Source organism: Metarhizium brunneum, chromosome 2, assembly GCF_013426205.1.
Source record: "Metarhizium brunneum chromosome 2, complete sequence".
In the NCBI taxonomy this organism is placed as follows: Eukaryota; Fungi; Ascomycota; class Sordariomycetes; order Hypocreales; family Clavicipitaceae; genus Metarhizium; species Metarhizium brunneum.
Genome location: NC_089423.1, coordinates 3,480,298 through 3,493,225, shown reverse-complemented (window position 1 = coordinate 3,493,225; position 12,928 = coordinate 3,480,298). Strand labels below are relative to the sequence as shown.

Below are 12,928 nucleotides of genomic sequence, written 5' to 3'. Positions count from 1 at the left end.
GGACTCGAGTCAATTGTGCCGGCCCGTCACCACTGGCGACGGCTTGGCGGCCGTCACTGGTGTTGATTGGGCTCGCTTGTCAGGGGCCGAAATGCTTTAGGGTCAACTTGGCTAGTGCGTTTCCCGACCAAGTTGAGGCTGGTTTGCGGTTGCAATCAAACATCGTCGCCTGCTGGTGTTGTTGACACAAGTATAAATGAAGCTGCCTTGACGGAGACGGACATAAAGTTGGAACCAGACAGGCTGGGGGAGCACTTCAATTGCTACTTTTTTTTCTACAAGCCTTCGATTTGTGCCATTGGCAAGAATATGAAATCACTACTCGTGGCTCAATTCCTGGTGGCCGGTGGCCTGACAGTGGCATCCGCCTTGCCCTCGCTTCAGTCACCTCGTGCCGACCAAGCTTCGAATCCGTATCCCCGGTGTCGATTTGTGGCTGACTGGTCCCAGGAGGATGTGCTCAAGGACCCGAGAGGCTTTGAACAGGATCTCCTGTTTTGGGAGGGCAAGTTCCATCAAAATAATGTTTCGTACAACTCGGCCAATGGCATGACGTATGATGGAACACAGCTCAACTGGACGACGGGAGCTCGTTCGAACAAGCATCCCTTCAGTGCCGCCAGTAAAGAGGTACTTGGAGCTCTCTATACCCAGGTGTTTCCCCTAAAGTATGAGAGAGAGAGAGACTTGTCTAACAGCTTGATTTGATGTACGTAGGCTCTCCAGATTATGCTCTATGCACACGCCGTAGCTGGCTCTAAAAAAGCAGCTCGCTTCCTTACTCCTGATGATCCCTCCAAGGCTCGCAAGCTTGCAGCATCCATCATGAAGACAAAGCTTCAGACATATCTGCAATTCAACGAGTCCAACCCGGGGTTCGGCGGCTTTCTGCCTTGGATGACAACCAGCGAGCGCCAATTGTCTCCAACCTGGGACTGGGTAAACCGAGTGCCTGCTTTGGACAACGGGTGAGCAGGCTCTGAAGCGCGCCCCCCCGATGAAAAAGTTTTGGACTGACATGAGTCTTTGATTGCAGTGAGCTCGTTTGGGCCGTGTATGCTTACATCAGTGCCGCTGAGCAGAGACAGGATCAATCAATCAGGGACAGCGCCAGGGGCTGGCAGAATTGGTTGGACTATGTCAAGACCACGGCTGTTACCGTATTCTACCGCGGAGGGGGCCATGTGTGCGCAGTGACAAAGATGAACAACCAAACTCTGCCTCCCAAGCATGCAAAGCAGGGATACCAATGCGAGGGCACAAACTACCTCGATGACCCCTATGAAGGCGAGCTGTTCACCCATTTCTTGAACGCCTTTGGCGGGCTGTCTCGCGAAGATAAGGACACACTGTGGGAGGTTAAGAGGGCGAAGCTTGTAAGTGTGGAATACAACATGGGCGGAGTTGGGCCCATCACGGTCGAGCAAGGTAATTGTCCCGTCTCCCTTTACATGGGTCCACTAGAGCTAACAAACATGTAAAAGGATATTGGTTCTCTAGCCACGAACCGTGGAAGGTTCTTGAGCTGCCATACTACGATGTTGACCTTGTGAGGTCAGTACGGGTCTTGTCGGCTAGTTTGGCTGTGGGAAATTTTGCTGACTCTTTTGTTTCAAAACGATAGGAGGTTATACCATAACGCGGAGAGAGCAAGGACTTGCAACTCAGTGGTGACCAAGGTTCCTGGGCTCTTTGCATCCGTCAACAACTCTACAGACCCGAACACGGATGAAATCATTGGCTACATCTCCCCTGCTGGAATCCCCTCCATCGCAAGCCAGAAAGAGCAGGAACACGATGTCATCACACCGTATGGTGTCTGGCCCACCATGCTGTTTGACAAGGCTGTTGGACTGGCGTGGTGGCGCAACATGGTTGTCGCAAAGAAGATGCAGAGTAAGCCACCTGGATGAATGCTGTCGTCGGAGATGCTAACTTGCGACCAGATCTTTACGGGAGCACTGAATCCACACGAGTAGACGGGAAACTGGTGTCGGCACTCGTTACTTGGGACAGCAAGATTACAACCGTTGTGGCCCTTTTGGGTGGTGTAGGTGACCTCGTTCGTTCAAAGATGAAGATGGATCGCATTTACAAAGATTTCATCGCGATCACAAAGGTAGGTTCGACTGCGTCAGATGCGCCTGAATTCCCCCGGGACTTGTAAAGACGACGACACTAATGTCCGAAACAGAAAGAGTACGGTCTAGTATTCAAGGATTTGAAGGGCGAGGACATTGCACTTTGCTTGCCCAACGAGACGGTGCCGGATGCCGGGTTGGAGGACTTTACCCTCTGTTCCGCATAGGCTGTAAAAAATGACGACGGGAGGGGAAATGCGATTTCTCTTGGAGAACACGTCTGGTTAGACTGCAATTAGTCCATTACGTATGTGAACAGTCCAAGGCTGTGAAACCGTGTGAAGGGGTTCAAATTTCAATGGCTGGTAATCGGCTCGGTTATTGCCAAGACCCACGCGGGTTGAGTCGGCTATATGGATTTTGTGGAATTTCCTCTGACCAATCATCATCACCCTGGACATGGACTTGTCTACTCTGTATAAGTTTCAATGTTCAACGTGAACAAGCAGAGCGTCTTGATACGCATTGGGTGCCTGCAACTGATCCAATGGGCGCATAAAATTTCCGTAACATGGCAAGGCCACGAATAACCAGCCTTGGCCAAGCGAAGCGACTTCTTACACAGCCATGGCTCCCTCCACCACCATCACCATGTCAAAGCCGATGCTTCTCAGCAAGCCAGACGAGGCGGATCATGGAAACAACTGGCTTCACTGAGAACCAGCTCCTGGTGCGCGCCTCCATCAACCAAATATGTTCCCAGTTCCCGAGCTCGTACTGGCAAGAGCGCGACCAAAAAGAGCAGGATCCCAAAGAATTCCACGCCGCCATCGCCAAGGGAGGCTGGCTAGGCATTGCACTCCCAGAGTCACTCGGCGGCTCAGGCCTGGGCATATCCGAGGCAACCATGATGATGCAGACAATTGCGGAATCGGGAGCCGGCATGGCCGGAGCACAGGCTATCCACGCCAACGTCTATGCCACCCAGCCCCTGGCCAAGTTTGGCACCCAAGAGCAGGTGAACGAGGCGATACCCAACATCATATCCGGCAAGTGGCGGACGTGTTTCGGCGTCACGGAACCAAACGCAGGACTCAATACTCTGGGGCTGTCGACCACGGCCCAAAAGACTGCCGACGGGTACAGCATCACGGGGCAGAAGATCTGGATTACGTGCGCGCAGGTGGCGTCCAAGATGATACTGCTGGCTCGCACCACGCCCAGAGACCAGGCCAAGAAGCCGAGCGAAGGGCTGTCCCTGTTCTGCATCGACCTGGACCGCGCCAGGCCAGGCCTGGAGCTGCGGCGGATCAAGAAAATGGGCGGCCGGGCCGTCGACGCCAACGAAGTCTTCTTCGACAACTACCATATCCCGGCCTCGGCCGTGATCGGCAAGGAGGGACGCGGGTTCAAAATGATACTGCACGGAATGAATGCCGAGAGGTGCCTCTTGGCAGGCGAGGCGCTGGGCCTCGGATACGCAGCCCTGTCAAAAGCGGCGTCTTATGCGCGGGAGCGCGTCGTTTTCGAGAGGCCGATTGGCATGAACCAAGGTGTTGCGCACCCCTTGGCGGATGCCTATGTCAAGCTCGAGGCGGCAAAGCTGGCAACCTACCATGCGGCAAGGCTATATGACCAAAGCACCCATGACCCAAGTATCAAGCAGGATGCCGTCGGCGTTGCGGCCAACAGCGCAAAGTATGTGGCGGCAGAAGCAGCCTTCACGGCGTGTGAGAGGGCTGTTCTCGCCCACGGCGGCATGGGATATGCAGCCGAGTACGACGTGGAGAGGTGGTTCAGGGAGTGTCTTGTCCCTAGAATCGCGCCTGTGAGCCGGGAAATGATTTTGAACTATATAGGTGAGAAGGTGCTGAAACTGCCGAGAAGCTATTGATTGCGTGTAAGTTGGGATCCGGGGAGCAGGGGAGACTCGCAGGGCAAAAGGATTGCTACAATAGAGACATTTATGTTGGGAAAAAAAAGAAAATAATAATAGATAAAGAAAAATCATACTTGCAGCAACTCATCACCTGACCTTTTCTGCTTTAAATCTTGGATAATTTCCTCGTTTGCAATGGGAATGGAATGGTGGCCCAATGCATACATGCCTGGTCATCGGCGTGTCTGACGGAAGGAGCAGGTCCAGGATGTCGTCAGTCGCCACACCGCAGTTGCAGACACCTCACTGACTTCTCACTCTCATTCTCACTCTCTCACACACGGCATTCCCTCTCACTCACCAACCAACTCACACGCTCTCTCACCCGCCGCGACCACAACCCGTCCAAAGTAACCGATGCGCACCCTCCACATGCATTTTCCTCGCAAGCCTTGGATGCACAGTCCAATGTCCCTCTAAGAGAGCACCCGCACCTCCCCTGCAGGCGCCATGCCGCACACCGCACCATCCGGCCAGAAACCCAAGAAGACCCGCGCAAAACACGCCTGTCGTGAATGCAACAGCCGTCGTGTGCGGTGCGATGTGACCGAAGTCCAACCCTGCACCAATTGTGCTGCGGCCGGGGCCAAATGCGAGGTTCTTCCATCTCGCCGCGGACGGTACGCCACCAGTGTGAATTGGTGAACTTGAGGCAACACGTCGAGTCGGGTTCCCTTTGAGTCGATGCTAATTGACCACGACAGATATCCGCGCCGGTCTCGCCGTTTGGAGCCCGCGCCGCCTCCCGACACCAGTGTGTCATTGAGCCCAACGCGCACCGTCGACACCAATGTGCGGCCGTCCTCCAGTCTTGCCGGCGACTCTCATCTGCCCGACTTGGAACCGCGGTCGAGCCCAGTCGTCGCAAGCGAGGACGCGGGCGCCGGCCTCAGCAATGCGACAGCCTCGGCGGCATCCGCAGCCGGCACGCTCTTCTTTGGCGAGTCCAATTTCCTGACGCTCGTGCCTGGCAACGAGGCGGCCGCCTTGGAGGGCGCCGGCAGTGCCTCGAATCAAAAGCCGCGACTCACATTCCCGATCCCCGGGAGCCCCGGCTCGCAATCGCAGGTGGAAGGCGCCGGGATAAGCGCCGGGACCATGCGATACCTGCGGGACGAGGGCGCCCTCACGCTCCCGGATCTTCAGACTTGCCTCCCGGCTCTCCAGGCCTACTTCACATGGTTCCACCCAAGCTTCCCAATCCTGGACCGGGCAGAGGTGACCAGGCGGCTGGCTGCCATGGATATCTCGCGCTTTCTACTCCAGGCCATGCTGTTTATCGGCGCCACGTACTGCGACGACGACACCATCGTAGCCATGGGGTTCAAGGATCGATCCGAGGCCAAGCGCATCCTCTACACGAGAGCGAGACTCCTCTTCCATGCCGATTGGGAAAAGGACGAGATTATCCTGATACAGTCTCTATTTCTCATGAGCTTCTGGCGTGGCGGCCCGGCAGATGTCCGTGATGTCAGATACTGGCTCGGCGTCGTCATCACCCTGTCCGAGTCGTACGGACTGCATAGATCGTAAGTCAGCGCCCGTCCAGACCAAGATGCGAAAAACGCTCTGCTCACAGTTCACCCCGTTCCCACCTTAAGACCGCGATCAATTTCGAAAAGCACACACATGAATCGGATGCGACGGAGAATATGGTGGTCCATTTATGTAAGTTGCTGCATTTGTTGCCATGGATCTGCTGGACTCAACCCCTGACCAGGCATACAGGTGCGTGAGCGCCAGGTTGCGGCAGCACTGGGGTTGCCCAGCCGTATAAGAGATGAAGACTGCGACATTGAGCCTCTCAGCGCCACTGATCTCGAGTCTGAGGCTCTGTGTGCCAACAATCCGCTGTTCGGGTCGTGCCAACCGGAGCACATTACGTATACCATCAAAATGGTTGAGATTGCCAGACTGCGTAAGTGTAACTACAGAACCCGAAAAATTGCAGAACGGATTTTTTTTTCCAAAGGAAGCTAATCATGTCCCAACAAGTCGGTCGTGTCATTGATCTACACTTTGCTCCTGGCAAACGAGCCTCGACGGCCGGCGACGTCAAAGGCCTTGACAACGCCCTGGAGGCATGGAAAGACAGTCTGCCAGAGAACATGAAGTATGCAACAGAAGAAGGTAGCGAGTCGGTATGGACATGTCTACTGCACCTAGCATACAAGTGAGTTGTACGCAAGAGCACCGTGGCCTAAATCTAGGCTGACCTCGTGGTGACGCAGTCATCTCCGCATTTTGATACACAGAAATAGTTTCCTACGATGCGGAGAAGGGGACAAGAATAACCAGGTCGTCACCGCTGCTGCCTGCAGGATAAGTAGAATCGCCGAGGACATGTCCACGCACGGCACACTGCGATACGGACAGATGCACTTGTAAGCTCGGTCTTCCGTCGATTCTCTCTTTTTTCTTTGTTTATATAAATTGTCTATTCGACTAATGCCCGTGTGTAGAATCACTAGTCTCTTTGCAGCTCTCTGCATCCACGTCATCAGTATTCGGCGGGGAATGGGCGTTTCAAGACGAATCGCAGAGCATAGAGCACAGATGTGCCTGCTTTGTCTCAAGGAGATACAAAAATACTGGAGGATCAACAACAATGTCCTTGACTTGTTCCTCCAATACCTGGATCGATCTATTGCCGAGAGACTGCACGCTGCGCAGACGGACGGCGCTGGTAATGACGCCGCGACGGGGTCAAAACGGCCGGACCCTTTTATTGGGAGCAATGGCGATGCATCGGCTGCGCCGTCTCGAGGGGACCCGGTGCTGTCGCCTAGTGCGGAGCAACTGCGCAGCCAGGACGACTTGTTCCAAGACCAGTACTTCAATTTGGTTAATGGTCATTGGGAAGGGGACGATGCCTTGGGAGACTTGGGGCTGTTTTTGCAAGCCGACGACTTTTCTCCCGTCAAGGGCCTGAACTTCCTCGGCCGGTCTCTGTAGCCGAACAAAATGGTATTGTGCTGTGTCAAGACTCTGTCTTGGAGACTGTGCAAGGGGTGAAACTTTTCAAGCACCATGTTTTATCTGCTTGCCAATATATACATATAGACACTTTGGCTATGGACAACCTGGAGAAGAAATTGTTTACAAATACCATCTAAACTCGGGGGAATTAGGACCATCCCGCAGCTTGAGAGTTGACACGTCCTGAGCCTTGAGCTTGATGCCTGCCCCGCGGTCACGTCTTCTATTGTCAAAAATCATGTACAGCCCCAAAAGACACGCAATAAGGGCGCCAGAAGCACCGAAGCCGGCCGCGGTGATGAGGGCCGGCATATACTTGGGGGCGTCGTGTTGTTGGAAAATGTTACTGGCCACCAGACCCATGACGTTGGCCAAGGGCACACCCACTGATGTGAGTGTAACTCGACGGCCCTCGTGGGCGATGTTGTTATTGTACCATGTCGAGAGGAGGACCGACGGCGCAGAAGTGCCCCAGCACATCATGAAGGTCGCAAAGTAGGCAACTTGAATTTGGGCCTGGACGTCGGTAATGGATGCGTAGATGACAAATCCAGAAAATGTCAAGGCGAAGCCGAGGACGATGAACGGAAATCGAACACGGGTAAAGTCGGAGGCAAAAGCCAACAGAACCAGAACAGCAGCGCCCGTGACGCTCGGCGCGACAGTGTAGAGGTTCGTCTTGACGGTAGAGTAGCCAAGCCGCTGGATGATTTGAGGCAAGAACAGTGCCACCGACTGGAGCGGCACGCCAAGGCAGACTTCGATGGCCAGGAAGGCATACGACGAAGGGTACTTGAATATCTGCAGGGCTTCCTTGAAGCTGAACTTCTCCAAGACGACCGAGGATGAATCGACTTGCATACGGTGGAAGGCCAGTGCCTTCTCCTCCTCGTTGAGGAACCTGGCCTCGGATGCACTTTTCGGCAGATACCAGAAGGCGAATATGGCGAAGAGCACGGTACCCGATCCCTCAATCAGGAAGAGATAGCGCCAAGGGTACATGCTGGACTTGATGTGGAACACACCAAAGGCAAGTAGTCCGCTAAAGGCATTGCCGATATTGGAAGCAGCATAAAAGATGGCCAGCCGTCTGGCCAGCTCGCCACGTCGATAGAAGGTCGTCAGGTAGTAAATGACGACGGGGAAGAAGGCGGCCTCTGCCATACCGAGGAACCAACGGACCGCAAAGATGCCGCCAAAGTTCTGGCAGGCTGCGGTGAGGAGAGTCATGGAGCCGAATGTGAACATCATGACGGGCAGCGCACGGGCAGCGCCGTACTTCTTGGCGAGCATGGCGAAGGGAGGGGCGAAGATGACGAAGGGCACGAAGAAGATGGATACGACGAGGTTGTATTGGCCGTCTTTGAAGTTGAGATCTGTCGGAGAGGGACTGTCAGCGGGCAGACATCTGAGGGGGTGTTTTTCTGTTGTGGGCAAGTGTATTTACTCTGGCTGAGGCCATTTGTTTGGGCGTTGCCGAGATTGCCTTTATCAAGGGCGTTGAACAGGTCTGTATGAAGCAGAGTCAGTGTGAGTATGCTCGATGTCATCCAAGACGTGGCAACAAGCTGCAGTCAAAAGAAAGGAGCTTACACATGACTACCAGGACTGGCAGGATACGAAAATCAAACTTGAAACACAGGCTGCGTTCGGCTGCATGGTCGACCACGGCCGTGCAATCGCTGAAGACGTTGTTCTTGAGACACTCATCCTGCTCGTGGACATGGCTCTCCACGGCCTCAACGTCTGCAGCGGTTGCTCTCATGATAAGGTCGGCAAGCACCGACTTGGCTCAACGGGGTAAAGTAGAGCCCAGTGTAAAATCAAGCTGTCTGGTGTAGAGGATGGCGGCCCGAGGACCAGAAAGTGGTGAGTGTGAGTAGAGCAGAGCGTTGGCAATCGTCCGGGAGGACGTGCTTATTTTATATCCCAAAACAACCACAGCAATTCGATGTGCGAAACACCAGATTTGTCAGAAAAGATGCAGCTTTGTGCAGATGACACTGCTCCTCAGTTGGGGTGCCGTGGGATACGCCTTCACGTCGTCCATGACCTTATCTTCTTGAACTATCAAGCGTCCGGTCCGTCGCTGATTTGCATGCATGCAAGCCGATGGCGATCATGGAGACGGAAGGAAGGGCTCAGACCTGTAATCTCTCTACTGCTAGATATGCCATAACCCGACTTTCGGCTAGCGCCACACGTGCGACCCTTGTCACGAGATACTCCCACCCCGATGTTGATTGAGGGCGAGGACAGCGTAGACGGGTTCTAGACGGCGAGTCGATCGCTTGCCTGCTTACTCCTTATCGACGTCCCGAAGAATCCACTGATACTAGCTTTTGATCCCCGCAAAGTCGACAAGCCACGGTGGGGGGGCCCCTTGCAGAGTACTCAAGTACTTTTGTACAGGTACTAGCACTTGAGCCAATCACTACGTGGGGGTCGACACCTTCAACGCACGAGCAGCAGGCTTGCCGCACTGTGGCTGTCTTCCTCGCATGGCTTGGAGGGGGTCATTCTTCGGGACAAGTCAAACCCATGCCAACAGGTTCGGAGCCAAGAGCTTCGGGAAGTGAAAGACCCCCCCCGTGGAAGATGAGGGGTCAAGTTGCAGCTTGGGGGGTCAAGTTCTAGTAGTATTATTGATTGGGAGCTCCATAAGGCCTTAGGAGTGTCGTCATGTGAGATGCTGCAATCCATTCAAGGCCGCCTCGTCACTTCCCAACAACCTTGGACTTTTACACGCTTCACTCCATTTCTCGACCTGGCGTCTCTCAGCTCCAAACCGTCACCTACTAAGCATCCAAGACATCGCAATGGCCTCCAAGGTTGCTGTTAGTACCGATAAGGCTCCCAAGCCTCTCCCTGGCATTTACAGCCAGGCCATCAAGGCCAATGGCATGGTCTTCGTCTCTGGCGCTATTGCCTTGGACGCCGAGACTGGCAAGCTGGTTGACGGCGACGTCCAGGCTCACACTGTAAGTTTCTCGACAAGCCTCATCTCATCAGCCGTGCTGTGGAAGAGTACGATGCTAACGAGTCCCCCAGCACCAATGCATCAAGAACCTCTCTGCCATCCTCGAAGCCGCTGGCTCCAGCATCGAAAAGGTCGTCAAGGTCAACGTCTTCCTCGCCAACATGGCTGACTTTGCCAAAATGAACGAGGTCTATACCACCTACTGGGGCGATGTCAAGCCTTGCCGAACGTGAGTCGGTTCTGTGCAGCTTTTGCCCTTTTGCCCTTTTGCCCCTCGCATTGCTGTGCGCCGTTTGTCTGTCAAAGCTACCCCTCAGTACCCCTCTCTCACTGAGAGTCATCTCGCGTTTCGTTGTAATATCGATGGATTGTTCTACAGGGCGAGACCCACTGAAATTGTCATGTCATGCCAAGGGCGCATCGAAGACAAGATCCGCGCAAAAAGCACGCGCGGGGTGCGAATGCGTCCAAGTACATAATATGCTGACAGATGATGAACAGGTGTGTTGCCGTCAAGACCCTGCCTTTCGACACCGATGTTGAGATTGAATGCACGGCCCTGTTGTAAGGGAGAGCGTATCGGGATGCAAAATTGGGCAGCGAGACATGGAACCAAGACTAGGAGAAAATAAAACAATGCCGCATGAGTAAATAGCCCAAAAAACATCAACTTTGACGATTCCAAATTCATCGTGGAAAATCACCGCAGCTGAATGTACTCGATACTGCTCCTCATGATGTAATGTGATAGATAGTTTGAGGTTGGCATGGCCAGCTCAAGCATGGCCGCCCCTCCGTCAGCTTGGAGCTCGGAGCTCGAATCTGCAGCAATGCATGCAATTGCCGGCCGACATGGGTTCAGAATGTCTTTGGAAGCCAGGTTTAATACTACCAAGAGGACCAGTTGACTGCTTTTGTGCTGTTGTGCTACCTCACATCGTACGACATGCCTACCTACTTTACCTACTAAGGTACTAGTAGTAGTAGGTACATGTACTAGTTACAATCTCCAGACCCCCCAAATCGGCAGCAAATCATCGGGTAACGTCCCAATAGTAGCGCTCGAAATCCGATGAATTGCAAATTGAGCCTGGGTTTCGACAGTATTGATTGCATATAAGCGCCTACCTACCTAGGTAGGTATGTAAGCATCATTTCATGAGAGTGTCAAACTGGTCCTTGACTCCCGTCCCTGCTCTCAGGCGTGCTAGTGTGGGGGTCTCATCAGGGTTCAGTGTCCCATGTCCAGATACCATCGCAACCAACCGCTCGCATCTCGTTCAATTCTTGTCAGTTATCAGGTTCTGCCGGCAATTCAACTTGTCGAAAAACCACAACGTTCTAGAATTCTTCTCCACTCATAATTGACTTTCTACCACCCCCTACACCTAACCCAGATATCGACAATCTCATCTTCCTTGCCGGCCTCATCCTCGTCCACGACAAAGTACCAGCCAAAGTGGCTGCTGGTGATGCAAGCGTGGTTGGGCCAGAGCCGGACCTTGTCGCCAACCCCGGGAAGCTCCTGGTCTGGCTGGACAGGCTCCGACTTTGTATTTCCCGACCTCCAGGTGAGGATTCCGTGCTCCTGGGAGAAACGACCAACCATCCAACCGCGGAAGTCCTCAACGTCGCAAGTTGGCAGGCCAACGCCCTTTCGACCCCACGGACTAAGCATTGCCATGCCCTCGTACGCCTTGCAAGACTCTCTAGCCAGCGCGATGCCCCCCGAGCCGATAAGAGCCTCGGGTGTTCCGTTGGCTCCCCGTCCGGGGTAATTGCTATGAACTTCTGCCAGGACCGTCAGGGCAATGTCTCCCCAGGACAGTCTCGAGGCAGAAATGCTGTGAGCTGCCAGCTGTTGCAAGTCCAGGGTTGGATAGACGCCGGCATGGATCTCAACAAGATGCCCTTTGCTCCTGACAGTGGCAAACATGTCTGAAAGCGCTTCGACTTCCGCCTTGAGTTGGACAGGGACATTATCTTGCCCTTCTTCAGCCGTGGTGATCAAGTTTTGAACAGCCAAGGCTGTCGGTGATGCCCCAGCAGACAGAACCAGGGGGGGCAGGCCTGCCATCGACTTTTCTGCGGCTCGCGACGTCAGCCGGTCAGCTCCCTCAAGCATGGCACTGAGCTCTGCCCTCATCATCTTGATGGCTGCCGCACGGCTATCGCCTCCGTACGAATGCCCGGCATGAGAGTATAGGCCGGAAAGCCTAATCTTGCCTTGGCCATGTGCCTCCAATGCCGCATCGGCGAGTTCCAGGAATCGTGCGCTCTGCGCCTCCACGCCCGCCCGCTTGCCGCCCATGTCAATTTTGATGTGGGCATGGGGAACCACGCCGGACAGGCCTTGGAACTTGGAAACGATGGGAATTTGCGCGGGATCGTCGAGAAGAACGGATACACTGCCTTCCCCTAGGACCTGAGCAACTGCCGCCAAACGGGACAGGGCATTCTGAGGAATTGGAAGCCCGTATAGAACCTGCCGGAGCCAAGAGTCAGTGAGGAAAGAGACTCCATCTTGCCATGAACTTGGTCCATACATTTACTTTTCTTCCCTGGCTTTTATACTCCTTCAGCCTGGGCAGAAGAAACTCGGCCTCGGCCAAGGTTGACACAATGAGGTTGACAGGCCTTGCCGCATCGGTTCCAACTTGAAATTCGGTTATTTCAATCGTCTGTGCACCTTCAAGTCAGCTTGTCAAGTTTGCGAAGGGTCAATTCTAATCCTTGTCACCTTGTGTGTTTTTACGTGCGCTCTCCAATCCAGGCCGAGCTTGACACAGGTCTGAAGCATGCGCTCGCAGTTTCGCCTCACAGCCGCAACATTGATCACGGCAGCAGGAGTCGGCACGTCGCGAATTGACTTGCCGATAAACTGCGCCAGTATATGCTTCGGCGAGGTGGGGTAAAGCTCAATTGATGACATTTGGACACCCAATTTCT

The 12,928-nt window shown here is 54.1% G+C and overlaps 6 protein-coding genes across 6 annotated transcripts; 4 read left to right on the top strand and 2 right to left on the bottom strand.

The window, feature by feature from the left end:
* Nucleotides 1-309: 309 nt before the first annotated feature.
* G6M90_00g040050 (uncharacterized protein) lies at nt 310-2,308 on the top strand (the record flags this gene model as incomplete). Its single annotated transcript, XM_014691869.1, has 7 exons — nt 310-630; nt 718-968; nt 1,037-1,428; nt 1,485-1,554; nt 1,625-1,896; nt 1,947-2,119; nt 2,195-2,308. 7 exons carry the CDS (start codon nt 310-312, stop codon nt 2,306-2,308), a joined length of 1,593 nt encoding a protein of 530 aa, XP_014547355.1.
* Nucleotides 2,309-2,775: 467 nt separating this feature from the next.
* fadE12_0 (Acyl-CoA dehydrogenase fadE12) lies at nt 2,776-3,975 on the top strand (the record flags this gene model as incomplete). The annotated part of the gene is made up of 1 exon (XM_014691868.2): nt 2,776-3,975. One exon carries the CDS (start codon nt 2,776-2,778, stop codon nt 3,973-3,975), a length of 1,200 nt encoding a protein of 399 aa, XP_014547354.2.
* Nucleotides 3,976-4,470: 495 nt separating this feature from the next.
* Nucleotides 4,471-6,975, top strand: CTF1-B_1 (Cutinase transcription factor 1 beta; the record flags this gene model as incomplete). The annotated part of the gene is made up of 7 exons (XM_066130265.1): nt 4,471-4,640; nt 4,725-5,549; nt 5,622-5,688; nt 5,749-5,938; nt 6,016-6,193; nt 6,252-6,404; nt 6,483-6,975. The coding sequence occupies 7 exons, from the start codon at nt 4,471-4,473 to the stop codon at nt 6,973-6,975; spliced, it is 2,076 nt and encodes a 691-aa protein (XP_065986553.1).
* A 144-nt stretch (nt 6,976-7,119) lies between these two features.
* Nucleotides 7,120-8,764, bottom strand: G6M90_00g040020 (uncharacterized protein; the record flags this gene model as incomplete). Its single annotated transcript, XM_014691866.1, has 3 exons — nt 7,120-8,375; nt 8,447-8,509; nt 8,593-8,764. The coding sequence occupies 3 exons, from the start codon at nt 8,762-8,764 to the stop codon at nt 7,120-7,122; spliced, it is 1,491 nt and encodes a 496-aa protein (XP_014547352.1).
* A 1,054-nt stretch (nt 8,765-9,818) lies between these two features.
* Nucleotides 9,819-10,547, top strand: RutC (RutC family protein; the record flags this gene model as incomplete). Its single annotated transcript, XM_014691865.1, has 3 exons — nt 9,819-9,980; nt 10,051-10,208; nt 10,481-10,547. 3 exons carry the CDS (start codon nt 9,819-9,821, stop codon nt 10,545-10,547), a joined length of 387 nt encoding a protein of 128 aa, XP_014547351.1.
* Nucleotides 10,548-11,351: 804 nt separating this feature from the next.
* On the bottom strand, nt 11,352-12,911 carry DSD1 (D-serine dehydratase; the record flags this gene model as incomplete). The annotated part of the gene is made up of 3 exons (XM_066130264.1): nt 11,352-12,464; nt 12,526-12,660; nt 12,735-12,911. 3 exons carry the CDS (start codon nt 12,909-12,911, stop codon nt 11,352-11,354), a joined length of 1,425 nt encoding a protein of 474 aa, XP_065986321.1.
* Nucleotides 12,912-12,928: the final 17 nt, after the last annotated feature.